The sequence below is a fragment of the Melanotaenia boesemani genome, chromosome 14, assembly GCF_017639745.1.
Source record: "Melanotaenia boesemani isolate fMelBoe1 chromosome 14, fMelBoe1.pri, whole genome shotgun sequence".
Lineage (NCBI taxonomy): Eukaryota > Metazoa > Chordata > Actinopteri > Atheriniformes > Melanotaeniidae > Melanotaenia > Melanotaenia boesemani.
Window position 1 is genome coordinate 9,536,023 of NC_055695.1, and position 24,581 is coordinate 9,560,603.

Here is a 24,581-nt window from a genome sequence, read left to right on the forward strand (position 1 = left end):
GTGTGGACACCTCTACTTATTCAACATAAAAGGGTGCTATTTGAGCTACTATCAGGTGAGCGGAGGGGTAAATCTGGATAGTGACAGTTTTTCTTTTTTTTGCCTTTTTTTGGGGGGGTAAAATATTTGTAAATTAAATTGTGTATTTTTTTATTAGAATAATTAATTTTCATAAATATATTATTATATTTCAGATTAATTAAAATTTTGTTCAGATGTCAAATTTCTTTGAAAAGCTGGTTTTTGAAAACAATGCTACACAAAGAAACCCATAGTAAAGAAATCTTAATAGATTATTTATAGTCTAAACCAGGGGTTTCCAACTCTGGTCCTCGTGAGCTACTGTCCTGCAGGTTTTAAGGCAGATTTAGCCGTTGTAGGCTCGGCGTAGCTCCACAGAGGCTCGACACGCACCCCTGCTTCACAGACGATTATGCAGAGGTACTCCTTGTGATTGGTCAGTTTGGGATCACGTGTTGAGGGATATCTGGATCTTCTTGCTGAATTTGTGTGGTGACCACCGTTTTTAAATACAATAACCAGTGGATCAAGTTGATGAAAGCTGATCGAATTATTTCTTAGTTATCTTCCACAAGCTAGTAAAGACACTGAACCATACTGGACGCCATTGTTGTTTGAAAACTGAAAATATTGAACTGAAGTGAACCATCAAAAGAACTCCGAACAGGTGAGTTTACGGGCCGATACCACCCCTGCTGCCACCTTCAGATTAAGAGGAGAAAATGCAACAACACCAAAACGCGCACCCCCTACGCTCGAGTGCGAAAGCAAACTCTCCAGGCTATGGCAAGCCAAAGGGGTCATAATTTGCCACTCTATTGGCGTGTTTGTAATAAAAACAGCGTAAAATACATTTTAGCCACAAAGTGGCGTATTTTACGCTGTTTTTATTACAAATGTGCCAATAGAGTGGGGAATTATGACCCCTTTGGCTTGCCATACCAGCCTCAGCTACGACGTAAACGGCCGCACTCAGACGTCGCGCTCATGTCTCCTACTACAACACACCTCTGCACAAGCCTGCTAATGACCCAGGGATTTCAGTCAGGTGTGTTGCATCAGGGTAGAATTAAAAACCTGCAGAACAGTAGCTCAAGCGGACCGGAGTTGGAGATCCCTGATAAACTATTAAATCTTAATGCTATTTTGTTAATGAACAGTTATTACTAAGCAAATTTTCATAACAGTTTTACACTAAGAGCAAAAATCCATCGACTTATTGAAACACGTAAGTCTGACACCAGGAAATGATGTGTTTCAATAAGTCGATGGATTAAGAAAAAAGATTAAAACGCTTCCACAAATTTAAAAAGGGGGCAGAAACATGCATTAAATCCAGGATGCATATTGAGTCAAATCTCGTTTTACATTATTACTAAAACACAAATCAGTTACAATAAGTTTTTCCTCAGAACTGATGTGAAGCAGTTTCCTCTACAGAGACAGATGTGAACAGATGCTCAGTCTGCATGTCATGTAGTAGACAGTACATACGGACAGTTTTACTATCAGGACCAGAACCAGTGGTCTACAGCAGATGTGACTCATGAGGGATCTGATTTTGAATTGATTTTATACCTCATTATTTTACACCTCAAGATTTTTATTCTATTTTACTTCTCCCAAGTACCTCCTGAAGTACTCCACAGTACTCCTCTTTTGAGAACCACTGCTCTAGAAAGCCAGGACGGCTGAATGCTTCATAGTTGTTGAACAGTTTAATGTTAAACATGTTTTGTCTTTTTGGTAGCTCTGTAGTGGAAGGAGAGACACAGAACAAGTGAAGAGAAAAGAGAGAGCATTCAGGGGAAGAAAAAAAGAAGGGAAAACATTAGGAGCAGGTGAAGAGAGATTTTCTTTTACTTCAAATGCAATTTTCAAAAACAGAAAGCATTAGATATTAGATCTAACATTAGATTTTACGTTATACTTCATTATGCATTAGATGAACATTGCTCTGTTTAAACATGCCTGGATCTGGACATAAAATTCTTTTATAGACTCTCTACAGTCTGTGTCCTGCTATCTATAGTCTACTGTAACACCTTTTTTATATTACAAAAATCTTTGCTTCTTCTTTGAATTTACATCCAGTCTGGGCTCAGTCCAGGGTTTCCTTAAAGACTGGAACTGCCTCTGGTTAACCTTGTTTTATGTTTTGTGGTTTTATTTCTCTGAATGTTTTACGTGTTGCGTGTGCCTTTGTGTGTTTTTATTTGTTCAGTGCACTGGCCACCAATTTCTTGTTTAAAAATGCACTTTATAAATAAAGTTGCCCTGCCTTGCCTGTCCAGATTCTCAGCCTGAGTAAACAGGATATGTAATATGGTGCTATGTGCACAAAGACAATTAGCAAATAAAAAATGAGGAAAATTAAACATAATATTGGAAATCACTGCTCATAACAATGTGTTAGCAATAAAAGCAACAACAAAAAAAAGTTCTACATGATTAAAAATTCAGTAGCTGAACAGAAAAATAAAAGATGGTTTGGTCTGCAGCTCCATCAGGTTTTGCTTCACCGGCGACTTTATTGATTTCTCCATCCAGGAGGTCGAGCATTAACATAGACTTAATACGTAAACAACAACAAACAGAAAACATCACATTACAATATTACAGCATTAGTGAATATAACAATAAAACCACAGAGAGGAAATTCTAAGTATTTGTTTCTGGTAACAGCTGAACGTTTGGTCACAACCTAAAAACTAAAACAGCTCCGATCATCAATTACTGACATGTGAAGCCTACTTACTTGCCTCAGTCTCCATGTCCTCGTTCACATCCCTGTGGAGAAAATGGTAAGAAAACACACAATGAAACACACAATGTGTGTGTATATATATATATATCAGATATGATACAGTTAATGATGTAACAATAAAATTGCTGAATAAGAAGAAATGCATGTTCTTTACTTTGATTATTTTTTGCTTTGTCATGCGAGCCGTACACAGTGAGATGATGATGATGATGACGATGATGGTTAGAATAACCAAAAAAACAATCACAGATATGTTACCGTCTGTAAACAAAAGTCAGAGAAATATTAACGCGTTGGTTTGTTGACTCAAGACAGTGAGTAGAAACTGAGTTTTGTAGTCAACATCAGGGTGAAGTTATTTTTACTTGAGAGAGTGTGAACTTGTTGTGTTGCAGGTTTGCTCCTTAACACTCCATTGAAAGCAACCACCTAGAAAGAGAAAATGTTTCTTTAGGAATCACAGGATTTAGTTTAAAGTTTTAATGTTCTTGTCAAACTAAAATATTATTATACAAACCTCCAGTGTGTAGGTTGTAGAGTAACTCAGGTCTTTGAATTCAAATTCACATTCGTCTTCAGTTAGGCTGCCGACACCAACAAGATGTGCTATGTATATACGTTCAGGTCCATAAAATTTATCGGGTTCAGTACAGGATATTTTAATCACATTATTCTCTGGATAATTCACATATGGGTAGTAAACAGCATCTGGTGCTGTAAGAAAATTAAAAAGGCAATTACAAAACACACATACATACTGAAATTTGAATTAAATATCTTGACTAACATGCACCTGATTATAAACAAGAAAGCAAACAGAGACATACATATGTTATTTTAACACAGTTTAATATAAATTCAGAGTAAAATGATTAAATTTATCTGAACAATCACACAATGGAAACTGTACGTGTGAAATATTTTCATTATAATGTGTTTGTAAATTTTCCCTGAATATGTTTTTGTTCACTTACTTCCAGGCTCAGTTTTCCAGGTAAATGTCTCTGGTTTGGAAACTTTCCTGTTGTTGTAGGTGGGCTGGATTTCACATGTGTAATCAGTGTAAGGACTCAGTCCAGTAAGTTCACACTTTCCTCCATCAGGTTTGATACCTTTAAATACATCATTTATATTTACTGTTTTATGATGGATTTAATGACCACAGATAAAAACAAAATCTCTAAATCTCAAGTTAAAGTTGCAGAAATAAACATCAGCAGGATTGGTTGTAAAATTACACGTCAAGAACATTTCCATCAGATCCTCATGAGTCACATCTGCTGTAGACCGCTGGTTCTGGTCCTGATAGTAAAAATGTCCGTATGTACTGTCTACTACATGACATGCAGACTGAGAATCTGTTCACATCTGTCTCTGTAGAGGAAACTGCTTCACAGCAGTTCTGAGGAAAAACTTATTGTAACTGATTTGTGTTTTAGTAATAATGTAAAACAAGATTTGAGTCAATATATCATCTGGGTTTTGACCCATTTCTTTATTTTTAGGTCAAATAAAATGCTTCCACAGACTTAAAAACATGATAGAAGTGCACTTAAAATTCAAATGCCCACATTTTCACATCTCTAATAAATATTAACACATTTTATCTCCAAGAAAATCAAAACTACATTTGTAGATAAAAGCTTTAAATATAGTGAATCTAAACCATTTTACTTACTTTTGCATGGTTCTGTACCAGAGGGCTTAGGGCAGTTAGAAGTATAACTAAACCTCGTAAAGTTTTGGGGAAAACCTTCACAGTTGTTACTGGTTGTTTTCCATGTCAGCTCAGTGGAAGTATTGGTTCCATGAGGCTTTGTGAACGTTATTGTGAGATCTGTTGGAACACAGCCGACATCAGTAACAATTAATCCAGTTCATGTGACTCCTGTCATTTCAGACTGTGATGATAAAATCATTAATTCACTGAGGTAAATATAAACATACCACACATGATCTGAAACTGGAGACGTGGAGTTTCTATGGAGACACTTTGGTGCTGGATCAGACCAGTACAGGTGTAGTTTGTGAAGGGCTCCATATCAGAAAGTTTTATGGACTGATAGACTTTTCCACTTTCTGAGGAAACCGAAAGATGAAATAATTTCTTCATTAATTGTTTCTCAGTTTGTATCTGAGTTTTTATAAACAGTAATATTTTGATTAGGATAAAAATGTTAATTAATTTAAAGAATAAAACTGAACTGAGAGAACATTGAAAATAATGCTTATTAAAGGGGGCATATTATGCTATTTGGTGTAATATTTGGTGTTACAGTGTTATCGTGTTAAATACTCAGACAAGTGAGCGGCATCGTTTTTTTTATCATATAAACACATGTTTGAGTTTTCCAGTGTCTCTACATTTAGTTTTCATAGCACTGAATACAAAAAACTTTAGAGAGTTCTTTGTTACTTTGATATTTCATTGACGTCTCGGGGGGGGACTCAGTCATTGGGCATCTTCTCCAGTTTGTACATGTTCACATGAAGAATAGCACACCCACCTTCACCACTCAGTGTTAAGAGGGAGACACCGTGGTGGACACATCTTTTGAGAGTAAACACAGGGCCGCCACCTTTTCAACAATCCTTGGAATGAGATTTGATTGAACCAACCAAAATTTTGCCACATTCATGGCAGTAAGACATAAGAATCATTTTGTGTCATATCAAAATGTAAAAAAAAGAAAAAAAAAGGTTTGCAAGTAGTTTATTTAAAATACCAACAGAAACTTCAGAATAAAACAGGAAACAACTCAACTACACAAAGGAAGTGACACTAAGACAAAAAACGGAATTTCACAACAACAATAATTTCTCTAGATCTATGTGCCTTGTTGGACTGGCTTTTGGCCTTTTTAAGGTCTTAATTAACAGCTGATCATAGTGGTGAGAATGCATGAAAATGAATACAGCACGTGGAAAATACACTTACACCGCTGTGTGCTCAGACCCGCCATTTCTTGTTAAATTTGAAATATCCCGGTCAGCCATTGCACATAAAAACAGAGACACACTTTAACTGCCTCCATGAGCTGAGTGCTAATCTGGACGTGATGATGTTTCACCAGGACATCGGCCTGAGAGTAATGCGGCCCACTGGGAATCCTCCCGAACCTCCCGATTTCAGCGTGAGAAATAGGAGGTACGGCGTGAGGGCATGTGAAGCCACTCAAATGCATGAGTCTCATGGCCAATGCATGAGAGTTGGCAGCCCTGTATGTCATATAACAAACGTTTATTTGGTTGTGAGGGAAAGCTACATTTGTTCAAATTCCCTAAGAAAACAATGGTTAGACAGCAATGGATGGAGTTTGTTTTTGGGAGCCAGTCAGAGAGTTGTGGAAGCTGTTGTATTAACCGAAAAGACTGCTCATACTCATCAGAGTCGCATACTGTAGCGATCCTACAGGGATGTTCCTGCTAATGTTCAAATGTTCTATGGGTTTGGCAGACTGCAATACTAAGTGTGTGTGGGGTTAAGACAGATATGTGGTTGGATCAGAAAGTAAAGGGAGAGATGGGAGACCCCGAAAAGAAGGAGGGTTGATGTTGTTGCCTGGTTGTGCTTTTTGCTGTGGCTGGTTGTTCCACGTGGTTACAGCCAGTGTTGGGGTAGTTACTCTAAAAAAGTATTTAGTTACTATTTACTCATTACTTCTGGAAATTGTAATGAAATTACTAGTTATTGCATTTGAAAAGTAATGTCACTACTTATTACTTCACTTTTCCATTTCTTAATTCACCGTGTAGACATGGACAAACATCATAGCCCAATCATCACCGCCTGTCTGCATAGTGTTTACTGTATACTGTAAACAAAATGGCTTTAAAACCATAATAACAATATCCCTGTCTGTGGGAAGAAATGGACACACTATCACACTAATCATTTTCTCTAGTATTTTTCCAAACCTGGGCAATTCAATAGTCGATAGGGGGAGCATGTCTCCTAAAAATGAACCCTGCAACTAGCTTGTTAATTTCTGTCTTACCGGCTGCTACGCTCCAGGAAATGTTGAAAAAAGCTTAGTATGTTTAGGCGGGTCGGCTGCTGAATGACTCCTTCCACTGACCAGCGAGCAGGATCTTTCACCACAAGTTTGGACTGAAACTGGACTGAACTGACTGACACGGCTCGAGTAACGCAGAAAAACACGTTACTGTAGTCTAGTAAAGTAATTTTGATACCGATATTTTAAGTGTAACGCATTACTTTACTTCGTTACCATAAAAGTAATATCATTACTGTAACACATTACTCCCAACACTGGTTCCAGTCAACAGAAGGTTTAATAAAACTGCTGTTCTCAGATGAACTCTCATCCGTTCATCAACACGTCCTGTTGGACGCTACAATACATGGCATTTATGCACATGTGTGCGCATGCACATTGTAAAATAATTCCACCATGTGAATAGAAGCAGCATACAATGACATTTTTTTTTTTTTAAGGTAAGTAAATTGTTGTTTTTGGTGATAACTGTTTTGAACTATTTTTAATGGTTGTTTTGCAGTAAAGGCTGTTACTTATAAGTAAGTTGACTTTCAGATTTTGGTTGTGATTTTGTTGCTCTCTACAACATCAGGAGGATCAGACCCTACCTGATTGAAAACACGGCACAGCTCCTGGTCCAGGCTCTGGTAATTTCACGCATTGACTACTGCAACTCCTTACTGGCTGGCCTGCCTGCATGCTCGGTTAAACCTCTGCAGATGATCCAGAACGCAGCAGCACGTCTGGTCTTCAACCAGCTCAAAAGAGCTCATGTCACTCCGCTGCTAATCGCTCTTCACTGGCTTCCAGTTGCAGCACGCATCAAATTCAAAGCTCTGCTTCTGGCTTACAAAACAATAACCCAAACGGCTCCTGTCTACCTTCACTCCTTAATCCAGAGCTACACTCCCTCTTGCCAGTTAAGCTCTGCCAGTGAAAAAGCCTAGTGCTCCCACCACAACGTGGCGCAAAATCAGTAGCTAGACTCTTCTTCTCTGTTGTCCCCCGGTGGTGGAACGATCTACCAAACTCCGTCCAATCCGCAGAGGCCTTATCCACTTTTAAGAGCAAGTTAAGACTCAGTTGTTTGAGGAGCATTTCTGCACTTAGCTTAACTCTTCTACTCAACAGATTAAGTTAGAAAGATGTGTCCAGCTCTTTGGCTCAACCTTTACTTAATAAGTTATGTGCACTTAGGACCAAGTTGATATTGTTTGATGAAATTGTGATCTTATTTGTATTTGAACAAAATGACTTACTAAAAATAAATAAATAAATAAAATTATATTCACTACCACTACATGACAGCACCTGGGTCCAACTGGACTCACAGCAGTTTGACTACCACTTAATTATGACGTCTCAGCTTGTTTGAATTCTTGCTTGTGTTGTTCTTACTTTGGATAAAAGCATCTGCTAAATGATTGTAGAATAGAATAGAATTTTCATGGTGTGTGCATGAGATCTTGAAGGTAATTACCACTTGTATAGGAGGTGGTGTTAAATTAAGCTTTTAAATACATAAAAGGGTGTTAGCAACAACTGATAATAACTTAAGTGTATACTGGTTTGACAGCGTATGCTAGTCTAACAGATGTAGCTGTCAGTTTGCGCTACGCATATGCTGATCTGGCAATGTATGCTAAACTGACAGAACACCGGTACAACAGGGATTTGCAACCAGACTTTAGCTGAAAGGTTCTGTTCCTATATTCAAGGACTGCGTTTCCCATCCTGAGCCACAAGCCGTAAGTAAAACCGATAAGTTGTCTGTTTTGTTTTGATAGTGTCTGATCAACGATCAAATTAAAGGAACCCACACTAACTTTATCTGATCATTACCAGCAGGTAACACACATGTAAAGATGACCAGAAAGTTGGTGATCAACACTGTAGATGGAAATGCTACAAACACAACCACTAGGCTAAAAACATTCAGCTGATTAGCCACGTGAAACAATAGGTGTATGTGAAGTGGTTAGAAATACCACTAACTATAGCGTAGCTGTAAAGGACCGCTATTTCAATATTATGGTCATATGACTCGTATGTATGTCAGTGTCATGTGATTGCTTGAGTTTGTTCCTTGACTTGCCGATTTGTTTATCTCACGCTTGCCTTTTGGGGTAACTTTAGCCAACACGTGTCAACAAGCTAACAGTGCCACATGTGGTCTCAGGGTTAAGCAATCTATCTTATCTGTATCTGCAATCTAAGGCATGTGTGAAACATCATATGTGTTACACATTTCACTCAGTTTATGTGATGCGATGTAAATTGTTGCACATCAAGATATTGAAGTTGCTGATGGCTGTGTCTTTGTGTTACAATATTTAAAGAGGAGTTTACATGTTCGAGATAAGAAGCTGGAGGTGTACGGCTGTATGTTTTGTGTTGACATTGTTTATTGAGTATAAAATCTTCTGGTTTGTTAACGAATTCTGCAGGTGTGTCTATGATGAAAACAGTGCGCACTCCCGACAACTACTCAGGGCAGTTAACCAATAATCGGCAGCCCGCATCAAGTGGAGGCGGGGCTTAGGGCAGAAGATGTCTCATTCTACTTGTTTCTAGCATTGACTGTTCTGAAAGAATCGAAATAAAATAAAATAAAGGGGTTTGTGAAAAATACTTGATTAATTCCACCACTTGTGGACTCACATATTAAAATAAATTAGCCTGACGTTAGCATAACAAGTCCACTTATACATCAAAATATTAATCAGGCTGCTTATAATTCAGGAGCATGAGATTTTCTAAGTGTCCATTTTTTTTCTGATGTTCATCTTTTTCTAAAGTTACTGTTAAGTCTCTATTTGTCTTATGTTAACTTACCTGAACAGGTGTAATCCACCATGAAGTTTTTACAGTTTGAAGGTAACTTTGGTTCTATTTTTGCAGGAAGTCCTGTGGGTTCATGCTGATCGATGACATTTGGATCAATGAAATCTGAAATTAACAAACAAAACTTGATGAAATCAGATCTAAAGGATGTGAACTTTAAAATAAAGTTTATTCTATTTATCTTTTTTCTCACATACCAACAGAAATGTATCTGGTGTGATGAAAGGTCTCATAACAGTTTTCTGGAGTGAACTTTATGTTAAAATCTGAGCAAAAATCCTCATCAGCAAGTCTGAAACAGAATTTTCCATCTTCTCTTTGCTCATATCGATGATTTTTTGGTGGTGACACTGAAGAGTCGAGGTTCCAGGCGCTTTGGTAACAAACATATCCAGAAGTGTTGCTGATGTCTTTAATATCATCATCTGAAAACACAAATAATGCACATATTATATATTTTTACAATCTTTTTAAACAATTAAAATTCATTAAAATGCGAAAGTATTTGTACTTACTCCATTGTGTTTTAGCTTTATTTGCAGCACTGTTGCAGGTTATTTGTCCATCAGCACGGACAACGCTGTGCTCATATTCCGTACAGGGCTTCAGATGTTTGATTTCATGTGTTGAGGTTTCATTGGAGACAAAAACATTTTCTTGTATCACTGCTTGGTTGTTTTCAGTAATGGTAATAATGTAGTTTCCAGCGGGAGAATTCATCATGTTAATCTGGAAACCACCTGGGATGAGCTGGACTTGGTAAGAACCTGCACATAAAGTCAACTAAATCTTTAAGTCAATTAAAATACATTTACTGATGAAATTTCTAATCTGAAAGTTTGTTCATATTGACGCTGAAGATAAAAAAAATATTTAGTACATTTACTGTAAATATACTTTGATTGTAAAGAGAGAGAAACACAGGATGGACACATTTACTGCAACCATTTATAAAACATAATATTTAAACTAACACTTACACTGTGGAGATGGTGGGGATGGTCCAGCAGTTGTTTGATTGCCTGCTTCAGTGATTAAAGTACAAGAGAAAAACATTAAAACATGACTATATAAGTAAATACTTTTGTGAAAACCCTCTTAAGAGTATGTGATCGTTTCTCAGCTCGTCCCTCAGCAGCATTAATGTCCATCATCTACTCTTCTTAATGACATGTTCTCATCACCATCCCATAAAATAACAGAGAAATTCCAACCTGTGATCCAAGCTGCCACTGTGGTGTTGGACTAGATGAGTGGAGGAGTAGTCTGGTTCTGGTTCTGAGGGACAAAACTTGTGCTGGAGGAGGTGGGTGTGGGTAAGCTCTGATTTGAGGTGTTTGAAGCGGGAATGACTAAGTTAGGAAGCATGCTGGAGGTCATCTGCAAGCTTGAAAAACTTCCCTTCCATCTATTTAACTTGATAAGAGTCTTAACCAACATTGTATATTTCCATCATACTAAATGTAGCCAAAAGGGATACATCCAGCTTGCCTCCTCCTAACCTCCTTCCTAGGCCTCTGTGTCAGAACAAGAGTAAAGAGGCCCCAAACCTACTATACCTAAGTTAAGCCTTCCAGACCCCAGCAAGTTTGTCAAACTTGAATTCATTCACCCCATACACAAACACAATGAGAGCCCTTTGGCATGCCTCATCAGCTGGCTCTAAGAAAGATAGACAGTGTATTAGAAGTCCCTGAAATTAAGTGTGGCAACTACAGCATTCCAGAAGTTTTCCCTTCAAATTCAGTCCTTGGTGGGTTTGCTGCAGATCTAGAGCCCAGAGGGACAGACTGAACTTAACTATGGTTCGTATGTAGCTCATCTCCTGAGAAAACTTCCTGCAGAACAGAGAGCTGATTTCTGTCAACACCAATTTAAGCAGTCAGGGACTTCACATACACTGCACAATTTGTTAGAGTAGCTCAACTATAAGTCATGGTGCCAGAGCTTTGACAGCCACGTCAGTAGTAAGAGCAGTAAGGACTGACAGTCTACTAGGACTGATAGTCAGCCTGTCAAACATGTGACTGTCCTACACGGCCTCAGAAAATCTCCCATGAATGTCACCACACCCAAGCTAACTTCTGGGAAGAACAAACCTGTGGGAAAAGCCTATTGCGCCTACTGCCACACTGTTCACACAAGGCTGGAATGGACCCTCCAAGGCCCCATATATTCTATGTGGTGACCAGCTTACCCGGTGCAGTGCCTGTTCACCTCCTTCCCACAACAGATGGATGAGTTATACTGCCATGTTGAGAGAGTGGTCTGACTCCACTATGGATGGTGCTCACTTACTGTAGCTCCATTCCCAGACCTGTTACTTCAAAGTTTTCGTTGGAACAAGAGTGACGGAGATTCAATAGCTGACGGGGGATCCACATAGCTGGTGCTATGTGGATTCGACCAAAATCCTGCAGACATCCTAACAAGAGGTAAAACCCTGAAAAAGCTTAAGGATCCAAACCTGTGGTCCCAGGGACCATCTTTCCTTCTGCAAAGCCCAGACCGCTGTCCTGAAAGGCCCAGCACTGAACACCAAGAGGACCAATCCGAACTTCTTAAAATGACCTTTTGTGGAGCTACTGCCACATCACTCATAGAAGATGGCCCAGATGCCACGAGGCACGGTTCCTGGCAGGAGCTTGTGGAATACACGGTGAAAGAGCTCAAAGGAGCTCTCTCCCCCACTAATCTACTCAAAGTGGAGGAATATGGGCAAGCTGAAATTAAAGCCCTGCAGCAAGCTTAACAGCAGTTCTTTCCTGAGGGCTACAAGCTACTTGCAGCAGGCAAACCAGTGTCACCATCAAGTTGTTTGCTCACTTTGGCCCCCGTTTTTGATTGGATCTCCAATATAATAAGAGTTAGAGGCCGGCTTGGATGGTTGGAAGGTTTAAACCTACCCCTTCACCCTGTTTTCCTTGATTCATCCAATCCAGTTGCCCATCTTCTGTGCTGAGAGTCAACATTGGAGGGGTCAGCCTTCTATTCCCAGGATGGCTGATCTTCCTGCCGTTTGTCTTAAGGCTGATTTATACTCACGCGCCGTCTGCGTGCAGTTGGCTACGACATAGCTGAGGCTGGTGAGTGTGCTCTTGTACTTGACCGTAGGAGGTACACATCATTTTGGTGTCATGTTGCAGTTTCTCCTCCTAATGTGACGGTGGCAGCAGGTGTGGTATCGGCCGGTAAACTCACCCGGTCAGAGTTTCTTTGATAGTTTACTTCAGTACCGGTACGTATGTTCTGTTTTAAAACATCCATAGTCGAGAATGGTTCAGTGTTTTTATTAGCTGTGGAAGAAAATGAAGAAATAATTCGTTCAGTCTCTCATCAACTTGATCGACTGGGTGTTGTTTTTAAAAATTGCGGTTACCACACAAATTCAGCGAGAGAATCCAGAGAATCCAGAAACTCATTATTCCAAATTGTCAACCATAAGAGAGTACTTCCACGTATTTGTCTGTGTAGTATGGGTGCACATCAGGTCTGGAAGAGGTGCGCGTCGGACCTCCGCAGAGCCATCCAGCATTGTATAAATCCGCCTTCTCCGCACAAAACAGCCTTCTATTCCACTGGGGTGGATTGTTTCGGGCCAAATATAGTGAAATTCAGCAGACGTCAGGAGAAATGCTGGGGCATTATTTTTAAATGTTTGACCACCAGAGCAGGTCATTTGGATCCCCTTAAGAACATGGATTTGGACACCTATTTGATGGCCCTGAGACAGTTTGTCATCAGGAGAGGATCTTCAGCACAGCTGTGGTCAGATCAGGGAACCAACTTTAAAGGTGCTGAGCAAGAAATGAAGGAGGCTTTCAAGAATATGGTACCAGCACTGGAGCAACAGATGGCCCACCAGAATATCAACTTCAACCCTGCTGCTCCTCATTTTGGGGGTGAATGGGAGCGAGAAATACAGTCTGTCAAGTATGCACTCTACACATGAGTTGGAGCTCAACCTGTCCCAGAGGAAGTGTTACTCACAGTGCTTCTGGAGGTGGAGGCCATCCTCAACTCAAAACCTGGGTCTTTGCTGACATAGCTGACCCTGACCCAGTGATCCGAAAAAGTTTGCTCATGGGGCGGCCTGATGGTTCGCTCCCTCCAGTGGTGTACCCAGAAACTGAGATGTTGAGCTGATGGCACTGGAGACACTCCCAAATCCCAGCGGGTCAGTTCTGGTCCAGGTTTGTTAAAGAATATGAACCGGGTTTACAGACAAGACAGAAATGGCAGTCTTCTCTTAACTTACAAGATCAAGCAGTTGTCATGTTAGTGGAGCCACATATGCCTCAAACCCAGTGGCCAATTGGCACAGTGCACCGCAGTGATGATGGATGCACCTGGTCAGCTGACATCAACATCAGAGGACACATTTTCACCTGGCCAGTGACCCAGTGATGTTACCTGGGGAGGATATTAGGGGAGGATATTCCTAGTTCTGGACACTGTAAGAGTGGATCAGCTTTTAATTTAATGCAAATGTGCTATGCATATTTGGGGGTGGCTGTGTAAAAGATTATTATTTTGAAGGATGCCTGTAAGTCTCCTTCCTGCTGCTGTGGAAAGTAAGTTAAGTTCTCCTTTGTTCAAGGTGTGCCTTTATTGTGATGCTCTGAGTGTCCAGTAGATGACAAAAAAACTATTACAACACTGAATCTTCACAATAAAGTAGCCAGGTGGTTGAAAGGTTTGACTGAAATGACTGAAATAGGGGTGACAAAGTAAGTGAAGAAATGGCGGTGTAGATTCTCAGTCATCTGGGTCATAGTAATCATAACAGCTTGAATAAAAGCAATTGGACTTCTGTTTCTTGGCTCTTGGAAACAAGATATTTTTGACGCCACTGCTACCACCAAGGTGAAAGTGATCACTGGCTAAAAGAGAGCTCCATGGAAAAATGCCACTCTGGTAAGAGCTGAAAAACGAGAATGTCAAAAAGCTGAATGCAGATGGCGGAAAATAAAGATCTCACTATGAGATCTATAAAGAGAGACTGAGGATTTATAATCTGGAGCTGAGAAATGCAAGACCGTCTTTCATTTCTGACATCATTGCTAAGAACAACAAAAATGCTTGTGCCTTGTTCGTTTTGCCTTTGACAGGTTAACTATTCCTCAAGTTTCAGTAACACCAGAACTTCTATCCAACCGGACCTGTAATAAGTTTGCTTCTATCTTTACTGACAAAAATCAGAAAATCAGGCAATCAGTCAGTGCTTCCATGCCAGGACAGAACATATGTCTCTGTGTCCACTCAGACATGAACTTCATGACACACTTTTCTCCAGTCAGTCCTAAATCCTGGATGAGATCATTGGCCATCTGAAAACCATCACTTGCTGTCTTGACGCCCTGCCAACCAGGTTTTTAAGAATGTTTCAGAATGCATGGCCTTAGATATCTTACAGATTGTAAACACGTCTCTGCTTTCAGGTGTCTTCCTTTAACAACCAGCCACTGCTGCCGCAGCCACTAATGAAAAAAAAAAAAAAAAATAGACTCATCTTTCATGAGCAGCTACAGGCTGATATCTAGGCTCCTTTTTCTTAGTAAGATTATAGATAAAGATGTCTTTAAACAGCTACTCAACTTCCTGACAACTAAATAGCTGTTTTATGTCTACCAGTCATTTTTTGGCCACACCACAGCACTGAAACTACTGTGGTTAAGGTCTTTAATGACATCCGCTTGAGCACAGATAGCAGAAAAATTCAGTCTTGGTACTTCTGGATGCAAATAAACTTGCCTTACCTTTAACATAAAAGAAAAACCATATTAATTAATATGCAGTATGTCTTGAATATATATATATATATTATAGTTTTCATCAAATTACCACAGATTTAAAAAGTTTTTGGAGAAAATGTGTAGACCATTGATTACACTCTGTGGGAATTATGGGACTGAAAGCAAAACAAATTTGTTTTCTTTGGTGATTAGCAAATAGATTAAACATGACGGTAAAAGGGCACATATTCTACCAGAAATAATAGTTTTGTTCATTCTAAGAATTAATACTAATATTAATAGCTTCGGCTGAAAGCAACCAGTCTTTTTTTAATCTAAAATTACTGGTTTCTTCTGCTTTTATCTCCGTCTTAGATTATGGTGACATGCATGCATGTCTTGTCTCAGATTCTATGTGCTCTGAATACAGTGTATTTTTTAGCTTTGAGGTTCATCACAAACTAGATCACTAACTCATCATCGCCTAATTTATGAACGTTGGGATGGACCTCTTTGTCTCTACAAAGGCTAAGACACTGACATATTCTTATATACAAAGCTGCCGCTGGTCTACTACCTTCCTACCTTTCAGCTCTTCTCAAGCTGAAGAGTTCAGGACCGTATAGTCTCCACTAACAGGAGTTGTTGTTATTCTCAGTCCTGAGGATGCGAACTGAGATGGAAAAAGGGATTTTTTGTAAGTTGCTCACTTTGACTGGAACAAACGACAGAAAGACCTGAAACTTCATAACCTGGTCTTATTGGAGCTTTTTAAGAAAATGTTGGATGCTTTGGAGGCTGTTTTATCTGTTTGTATATGTTCTGCTTGCTTTTGTGATTTTAGTGATATTAAATGATTTTTATTTCTTAGTTTATTGTTTTAAATCTTTTGAATGTGTTTTCTTGTGTGTCTGTTAAATTTGTAATTGCCCTAATGTTGTCTTGGCCAAGATGCTCTTGAAAAAGAGATTTTAATCTCAATGATGTTCTTCCTAATTAAATAAAGGTAATAATAATAATAATAATAATAATAATAATAATAATGAAGTTAAACAGCTTACATTGATGAAGAAACTCTGATAAAACTGATGATCTGGATAAAAACAGGCTTTTCATTTTTACATTGAAGTGTAAGTGTTTGTGCAGCAGTGATAAAAGTCCAATAGCAGCATCACCCAAAGTAAACACCTGTTGATAAAATAGATCATTGGCTACTTGTTTTACACATTTTTCTAGACTTCTTTCTTTCTTATTTTTTTTTTTTTTTTTAATTTTTTTTTTTTTGTTGTTTTGTTTTACACTTTTTTCCTGGTCAGTGATCCTGTCTGGCATCCATCAGAACCTTTCTGGACCACCCCTGCATAGCTGAAATATAAACCCTGTCTTCCACCAGCCAACTACTGTGTTAGAGAAGGTCCTGCAAAAACAATACTTTGGAGTAAATGATGTGATGACACAGCTGAACCATAAACAAACGCAACGAGAGAAAAGCCGATCAGCTGATCACATTCAGCCATCACTGCACAAACAGAGACGACCAGAGATCCACAAGAGCAGACACGATGGTGCAAAACGCAGCTGTCGAAAGTTTAAAAAGTAAGGAGGGAAAAGTGTGGGTGTGGAACCCTCTCACTGGGAAAAGAGTGTGTGTTAAAACACCTCCATTCTCCACGGTGGCGACGTCTCAAGTCCATCCATAGAGCCAGCCGGCTTCTCCACGTCCCGCCGACATAACAAAGAAATGACGGTTGAATGGGGCTCGTCATGGCGCACATGCATTAATTGCATTAAGAAATATTAACTTAGTTAATTACATAAGTTAGTTACCGCTGTTAACGCTTTAGTTTTGCCAGCCCTAATATAGATATATTTCAGTGTTATTTTTTTGACTGTACATGCACAATTTAAAGCACCCAAAACAAAAATTAACTTGATGTAATATTTAAATTGGCAACTGCAAACTGCTTTGTGTGTGTGTGTGTGTGAGTGTGTGTACATCCAAAGATAAACAAAAATCAATCAATAGGAGAAGTCATGGACTATGAACACAGCAACTTTACAGCCAATATTCATGGTAACGTTCTACATACGGGAAAATGCATCAGCACATAAACGAGACCAGCTCGCAATTTCATTTCCTTCAGATACGTAAAAGAAAAGTTTCATTTCATACTATTGATTAAGACCTCCAGGAAAAGTAGTCTGAAGTTGGATCTGTACTCTGTTGTTCAAATGTTTGACTAAAAGTTTTTATTTAATTGTTTCTGCAGTGACTGTGTGGGTCTGTTAGTCTATAGTTCATTGGTAGCTTCTACACAGACTATTTTCCATGTAGCATTGAGAACCACAAAACTGTCTTATTGGACATGATTAACTTTTTATACTACCTTCATTATTCTACATGTATGTGTTTTGTTCCTGCATGTTATAAGTCATCAACTTATTATTCCCTGTTTCTAACCTGATCTTTATTCAGTTGAGTTCAGTTTTGAAATAAATAATTAAATGGTTAGAAAATAAAATTAAAATGATAAATTGTCTAGAAATCAGTCTAGAAATAAAGCTAGGTTTGTGAATTATATTTTGGTGAAAACAGTGAGTGGTGTCGAGCAGATTTAAGAATTTCTCTAGCTCCAAAAACTAAAAAAAATGTGTTATTAAGAATTACTGCACCTCATTCTGAAAATGATCTGATTTTAGATTAAATAACAACTTTAAATGATTTTACTTACAAGTAGCCAAAGCAGCGAATCCAGCCCAGAGCAGCAGGAGCCTGCGGCTACAGAGGCCTGCCATACCCACGAGGTAGGACGAGTATATGTGATGAAGTTAGAGACAAACATCATGCACTGACAAATACGTCCTCCTATAGAGTGGTGTACTAACCACAGATAACAGGAAGGTTTTTTTCGTTTTATAAATCATTAGAAAACGTGTGAAACTTGACTTATCAGTGTACTGCAGACTGTGCATGAATTTACTCAGCTGTACCTACAGTACAAGGTAATGAAATCATCTCAATGCACTGCAGTGTTTATTCTAAAATAATAAAAGGGTTAAAAAAAAAAGCTGTAAGTCCAGGTTTAAATGTTAGTGTGATAAACCCCTTTTACAATAGTAGCTGCCACGACTCTACAATCAACAGTATTTTTATTACCTGCTTGTCTGAAGTCTGATGGAAAAGTGCAGGTCTGCTATATTTTAATGAAATAAAATATTTTTTCACCTCAGTACCCTGACCAGGGCTAAATCTCTTTAAGAAAAAAACCACCATCCCAAATATAATATGAGAAACAATACAATAGTCATATGTGGGTTTTTTTGTACTTTGCTATGGATTTTATTCCAAAAACAATAAAAATTCTGACATGGAGCAAAATGAGGAAAATTAAACATAATATTGGAAATCACTGCTTATAACAATGTGTTAGCAATAAAAGAAAAACATCTTCTACATGATTAAAAATTCAGTAGCTGAACAGAAAAATAAAAGATGGTTTGGTCTGCAGCTCCATCAGGTTTTGCTTCACCGGCGACTTTATTGATTTCTCCATCCAGGAGGTCGAGCATTAACATAGACTTAATACGTAAACAACAACAAACAGAAAATATCACATTACAATATTACAGCATTAGTGAATATAATAATAAAACCACAGAGAGGAAATTCTAAGTATTTGTTTCTGGTAACAGCTGAACGTTTGGTCACAGCCTAAAAACTAAAACAGCTCTGATCATCAATTACTGACATGTGAAGCCTACTTACTTGCCTCAGTCTCCATGTCCTCGTTCACATCCCTGTGGAGAAAATGGTGAGAAAAGGTGAAACGCACACACACACACACACACACACACACACACACATATATATATATATATATATATATATATATATATATATATATGATACAGTTAATGATGTAACAATAGAATTGATGAATAAGAAGAAATGCATGTTCTTACTTTCTGGACTTTTTTTGCTTCTTCATGTAGGCTGTAAACAGTGAGATGATGATGATGATGATGACGATGGTTATAAAAACCAAAAAAACAATTAAAGCTTTGTCATTGTCTGTAAATGAAAATCAGAGAAATATTAATGTGTTTGTTTGTTGACTCAAGACAGTGTGTAGAAAATGAGTTTTGTAGTCAACATCAGGGTGAAGTTATTTTTACTTTGTGATCGTCATTTGATCAGTACGTACAACGAGTGTGAACTTGTTGTGTTACAGGTTTGCTCTTTAACACTCCATTGAAAGGAACCACCTAGAAAGAGAAAATGTTTCTTTAGGAGTCACAGGATTTAGTTTAAAGTTTTAATGTTCTTGTCAAACTAAAATATTATTATACAAACCTCCAGTGTGTAGGTTGTAGAGTAACTCAGGTCTTTGAATTCAAATTCACATCTGTCTTTAGTTAGGCTGCCGACACCAACAAGATGTGCTATGTATATACGTTTAGGTCCATAAAATTTTTTGGTGTTATGAGTACAGGATATTTTAATCACATTATTCTCTGGATTAGTCACTTTTAGTTCTGTGACAGCTCCTGGTGCTGTAAGAAAATGAAAAAAAGGCTATTACAAAACACACATATAGATTAGAATATTAATTAAATATCTTGACTAACATGTACCTGGTTATAAACCAAAAAGGGGAAAGCAACCAGAGATACATTCATCTGTAATTCCAACACAGTTTCATATAAATTCAGAGTAAAATGATTAAATTTATCTGAACAATCACACAATGGAAACTGTACGTGTGAAAGATTTTCATTATAATGTGTTTGTAAATTTTCCCTGAATATGTTTTTGTTCACTTACTTCCAGGCTCAGTTTTCCAGGTAAATGTCTCTGGTTTGGAAACTTTCCTGTTGTTGTAGGTGGGCTGGATTTCACATGTGTAATCAGTGTAAGGACTCAGTCCAGTAAGTTCACACTTTCCTCCATCAGGTTTGATACCTTTAAATACAACATTTATATTTACTGTTTTATGATGGATTTAATGACCACAGATAAAAAAAAAAATCTCTAAAACTCAAGTTAAAGTTGCAGACATAAACATCAGCAGGATTGTTTGTAAAATTACACGTCAAGAACATTTCCATCAGATCCTCATGAGTCACATCTGCTGTAGACCGCTGGTTCTGGTCCTGATAGTAAAAATGTCCGTATGTACTGTCTACTACATGACATGCAGACTGAGAATCTGTTCACATCTGTCTCTGTAGAGGAAACTGCTTCACATCAGTTCTGAGGAAAAACTTATTGTAACTGATTTATGTTTTAGTAAAAATGTAAAATTTGAGTCAATATAACATCTGGGTTTTGACCCATTTCTTTATGTTTAGTTTTAGGTCAAATAAAATGCTTCCACAGACTTAAAAACATGATAGAAGTGCACTTAAAATTCAAATGCCCACATTTTCACATCTCTAATAAATATTAACACATTTTATCTCCAAAAAAGGCAAAAGTACATTTGTAGATAAAAGCTTTAAATATAGTGAATCTAAACCATTTCACTTACTTTTGCATGGTCCTGTACCAGAGGGCTTAGGGCAGTTATAAGTATAACTAAACCTCGTAAAGTTTTGGGGAAAACCTTCACAGTTGTTACTGGTTGTTTTCCATGTCAGCTTAGTGGAAGTATTGGTTCCATGAGGCTTTGTGAACGTTATTGTGAAATCTGTTGGAACACAGTCGACATCAGTAAGAATTAATCCAGTTCATGTGACTCCTGTCATTTCAGACTGTGATGATAAAATCATTAATTCACTGAGGTAAATATAAACATACCACACAAGATCTGAAACTGGAGACGTGGAGTTTTTATGGAGACACTTTGGTGCTGGATCAGACCAGTACAGGTGTAGTTTGTGAAGGGCTCCACATCAGAAAGTTTTATGAACTGATAGACTTTTCCACTTTCTGAGGAAACGGAAAGATGAAATAATTTCTTCATTAATTGTTTCTCAGTTTGTATCTGAGTTTTTATAAACAGTAATATTTTGATTAGGATAAAAATGTTAATTAATTTAAAGAATAAAACTGAACTGAGAGAACATTGAAAATAATGCTTATTAAAGGGGGCATATTATGCTATTTGGTGTAATATTTGGTGTTACAGTGTTATCGTGTTAAATACTCAGACAAGTGAGCGGCATCGTTTTTTTTATCACATAAACACATGTTTGAGTTTTCCAGTGTCTCTACATTTAGTTTTCATAGCACTGAATACAAAAAACTTTAGAGAGTTCTTTGTTACTTTGATATTTCATTGACGTCTCGGGGGGGGACTCAGTCATTGGGCATCTTCTCCAGTTTGTACATGTTCACATGAAGAATAGCACACCCACCTTCACCACTCAGTGTTAAGAGGAAGACACCGTGGTGGACACATCTTTTGAGTGTAAACACAGGGCCGCCACCTTTTCAACAATCCTTGGAATGAGATTTGATTGAACCAACCAAAATTTTGCCACATTCACGGCAGTAAGACATAAGAATAATTTTGTGTCATATCAAAATGTAAAAAAAAGAAAAAAAAAGGTTTGCAAGTAGTTTATTTAAAATACCAACAGAAACTTCAGAATAAAACAGGAAACAACTCAACTACACAAAGGAAGTGACACTAAGACAAAAAACGTAATTTCACAACAACAATAATTTCTCTAGATCTATGTGCCTTGATGGACTGACTTTTGGCCTTTTTAAGGTCTTAATTAACAGCTGATCATAGTGGTGAGAATGCATGAAAATGAATACAGCACGTGGAAAATACACTTACACCGCTGTGTGCTCAGACCCGCCATTTCTTGTTAAATTTGAAATATCCCGGTCAGCCATTGCACATAAAAACAGAGACACACCTTAACTGCCTCCATGAGCTGAGTGCTAATCTGGACGTGATGATGTTTCACCAGGACATCGGCCTGAGAGTAATGCGGCCCACTGGGAATCCTCCCGAACCTCCCGATTTCAGCGTGAGAAATAGGAGGTACGGCGTGAGGGCGTGTGAAGCCACTCAAATGCGTGAGTCTCATGGCCAATGCATGAGAGTTGGCAGCCCTGTATGTCATATAACAAACGCTTATTTGGTTGTGAGGGAAAGCTACATTTGTTCAAATTCCCTAAGAAAACAATGGTTAGACAGCAATGGATGGAGTTTGTTTTTGGGAGCCAGTCAGAGAGTTGTGGAAGCCGTTGTATTAACCGAAAAGACTGCTCATACTCATCAGAGTCGCATACTGTAGCGATCCTACAGGGATGTTCCTGCTAATGTTCAAATGTTCTATGGGTTTGGCAGACTGCAATACTGAGTGTGTGTGGGGTTAAGACAGATATGTGGTTGGATCAGAAAGTAAAGGGAGAGATGGGAGACCCCGAAAAGAAGGAGGGTTGATGTTGTTGCCTGGTTGTGCTTTTTGCTGTGGCTGGTTGTTCCACGTGGTTACAGCCAGTGTTGGGGTAGTTACTCTAAAAAAGTATTTAGTTACTATTTACTCATTACTTCTGGAAATTGTAATGAAATTACTAGTAATTGCATTTGAAAAGTAATGTCACTACTTATTACTTCACTTTTCCATTTCTTAATTCACCGTGTAGACATGGACAAACATCATAGCCCAATCACCACCGCCTGTCTGCATAGTGTTTACTGTATACTGTAAACAAAATGGCTTTAAAACCATAATAACAATATCCCTGTCTGTGGGAAGAAATGGACACACTATCACACTAATCATTTTCTCTAGTATTTTTCCAAACCTGGGCAATTCAATAGTCGATAGGGGGAGCATGTCTCCTAAAAATGAACCCTGCAACTAGCTTGTTAATTTCTGTCTTACCGGCTGCTACGCTCCAGGAAATGTTGAAAAAAGCTTAGTATGTTTAGGCGGGTCGGCTGCTGAATGACTCCTTCCACCGACCAGCGAGCAGGATCTTTCACCACAAGTTTGGACTGAAACTGGACTGAACTGACTGACACGGCTCGAGTAACGCAGAAAAACACGTTACTGTAGTCTAGTAAAGTAATTTTGATACCGATATTTTAAGTGTAACGCATTACTTTACTTCGTTACCATAAAAGTAATATCATTACTGTAACACATTACTCCCAACACTGGTTCCAGTCAACAGAAGGTTTAATAAAACTGCTGTTCTCAGATGAACTCTCATCCGTTCATCAACACGTCCTGTTGGACGCTACAATACATGGCATTTATGCACATGTGTGCGCATGCACATTGTAAAATAATTCCACCATGTGAATAGAAGCAGCATACAATGACATTTTTTTTTTTTTAAGGTAAGTAAATTGTTGTTTTTGGTGATAACTGTTTTGAACTATTTTTAATGGTTGTTTTGCAGTAAAGGCTGTTACTTATAAGTAAGTTGACTTTCAGATTTTGGTTGTGATTTTGTTGCTCTCTACAACATCAGGAGGATCAGACCCTACCTGATTGAAAACACGGCACAGCTCCTGGTCCAGGCTCTGGTAATTTCACGCATTGACTACTGCAACTCCTTACTGGCTGGCCTGCCTGCATGCTCAGTTAAACCTCTGCAGATGATCCAGAACGCAGCAGCACGTCTAGTCTTCAACCAGCTTAAAAGAGCTCATGTCACTCCGCTGCTAATCGCTCTTCACTGGCTTCCAGTTGCAGCACGCATCAAATTCAAAGCTCTGCTTCTGGCTTACAAAACAATAACCCAAACGGCTCCTGTCTACCTCCACTCCTTAATCCAGAGCTACACTCCCTCTTGCCAGTTAAGCTCTGCCAGCGAAAAAGCCTAGTGCTCCCACCACAACGTGGCGCAAAATCAGTAGCTAGACTCTTCTTCTCTGTTGTCCCCCGGTGGTGGAACGATCTACCAAACTCCGTCCAATCCGCAGAGGCCTTATCCACTTTTAAGAGCAAGTTAAGACTCAGTTGTTTGAGGAGCATTTCTGCACTTAGCTTAACTCTTCTACTCAACAGATTAAGTTAGAAAGATGTGTCCAGCTCTTTGGCTCAACCTTTACTTAATAAGTTATGTGCACTTAGGACCAAGTTGATATTGTTTGATGAAATTGTGATCTTATTTGTATTTGAACAAAATGACTTACTAAAAATAAATAAATAAATAAAATTATATTCACTACCACTACATGACAGCACCTGGGTCCAACTGGACTCACAGCAGTTTGACTACCACTTAATTATGAT

General features: G+C 38.4%; 1 protein-coding gene and 3 long non-coding RNA genes across 4 annotated transcripts; all 4 read right to left on the reverse strand.

Annotated features, from left to right (window-relative positions):
• Window positions 1–1,863: 1,863 nt before the first annotated feature.
• LOC121653496 lies at window positions 1,864–2,820 on the reverse strand. Its single transcript, XR_006012797.1, has 2 exons — window positions 2,780–2,820; window positions 1,864–2,592 (listed from the first exon to the last, which is right to left on the reverse strand). It is a non-coding gene; the product is annotated as an uncharacterized LOC121653496 (long non-coding RNA).
• Window positions 2,821–3,064: 244 nt separating this feature from the next.
• Window positions 3,065–18,164, reverse strand: LOC121653535 (receptor-type tyrosine-protein phosphatase C-like). The gene is made up of 10 exons (XM_042007085.1): window positions 18,101–18,164; window positions 10,614–10,658; window positions 10,149–10,400; window positions 9,831–10,058; window positions 9,625–9,738; window positions 4,736–4,867; window positions 4,467–4,625; window positions 3,763–3,900; window positions 3,306–3,502; window positions 3,065–3,217 (listed from the first exon to the last, which is right to left on the reverse strand). Exons 1-10 carry the CDS (start codon window positions 18,162–18,164, stop codon window positions 3,095–3,097), a joined length of 1,452 nt encoding a protein of 483 aa, XP_041863019.1. The 3' UTR covers window positions 3,065–3,094.
• A 570-nt stretch (window positions 18,165–18,734) lies between these two features.
• Window positions 18,735–19,432, reverse strand: LOC121653538. The gene is made up of 3 exons (XR_006012809.1): window positions 19,332–19,432; window positions 19,135–19,166; window positions 18,735–18,947 (listed from the first exon to the last, which is right to left on the reverse strand). It is a non-coding gene; the product is annotated as an uncharacterized LOC121653538 (long non-coding RNA).
• Window positions 19,433–19,827: 395 nt separating this feature from the next.
• LOC121653536 lies at window positions 19,828–21,003 on the reverse strand. The gene is made up of 3 exons (XR_006012807.1): window positions 20,900–21,003; window positions 20,194–20,331; window positions 19,828–19,922 (listed from the first exon to the last, which is right to left on the reverse strand). It is a non-coding gene; the product is annotated as an uncharacterized LOC121653536 (long non-coding RNA).
• Window positions 21,004–24,581: the final 3,578 nt, after the last annotated feature.

What these genes read in the sequence shown, in the direction of transcription:
- LOC121653535 (XM_042007085.1), bottom strand. Translation starts at nt 18,164, where the DNA reads ATGGCAGGCCTCTGTAGCCGCAGGCTCCTGCTGCTCTGGGCTGGATTC. An exon ending in TAAAGCTAAAACACAATGGA is followed by an intron (nt 10,059 to 10,148) that starts GTAAGTACAAAT and finishes TTGTGTTTTCAG; the next exon opens with ATGATGATATTAAAGACATC. An exon ending in CCAGTTTCAGATCATGTGTG is followed by an intron (nt 4,626 to 4,735) that starts GTATGTTTATAT and finishes GTGTTCCAACAG; the next exon opens with ATCTCACAATAACGTTCACA.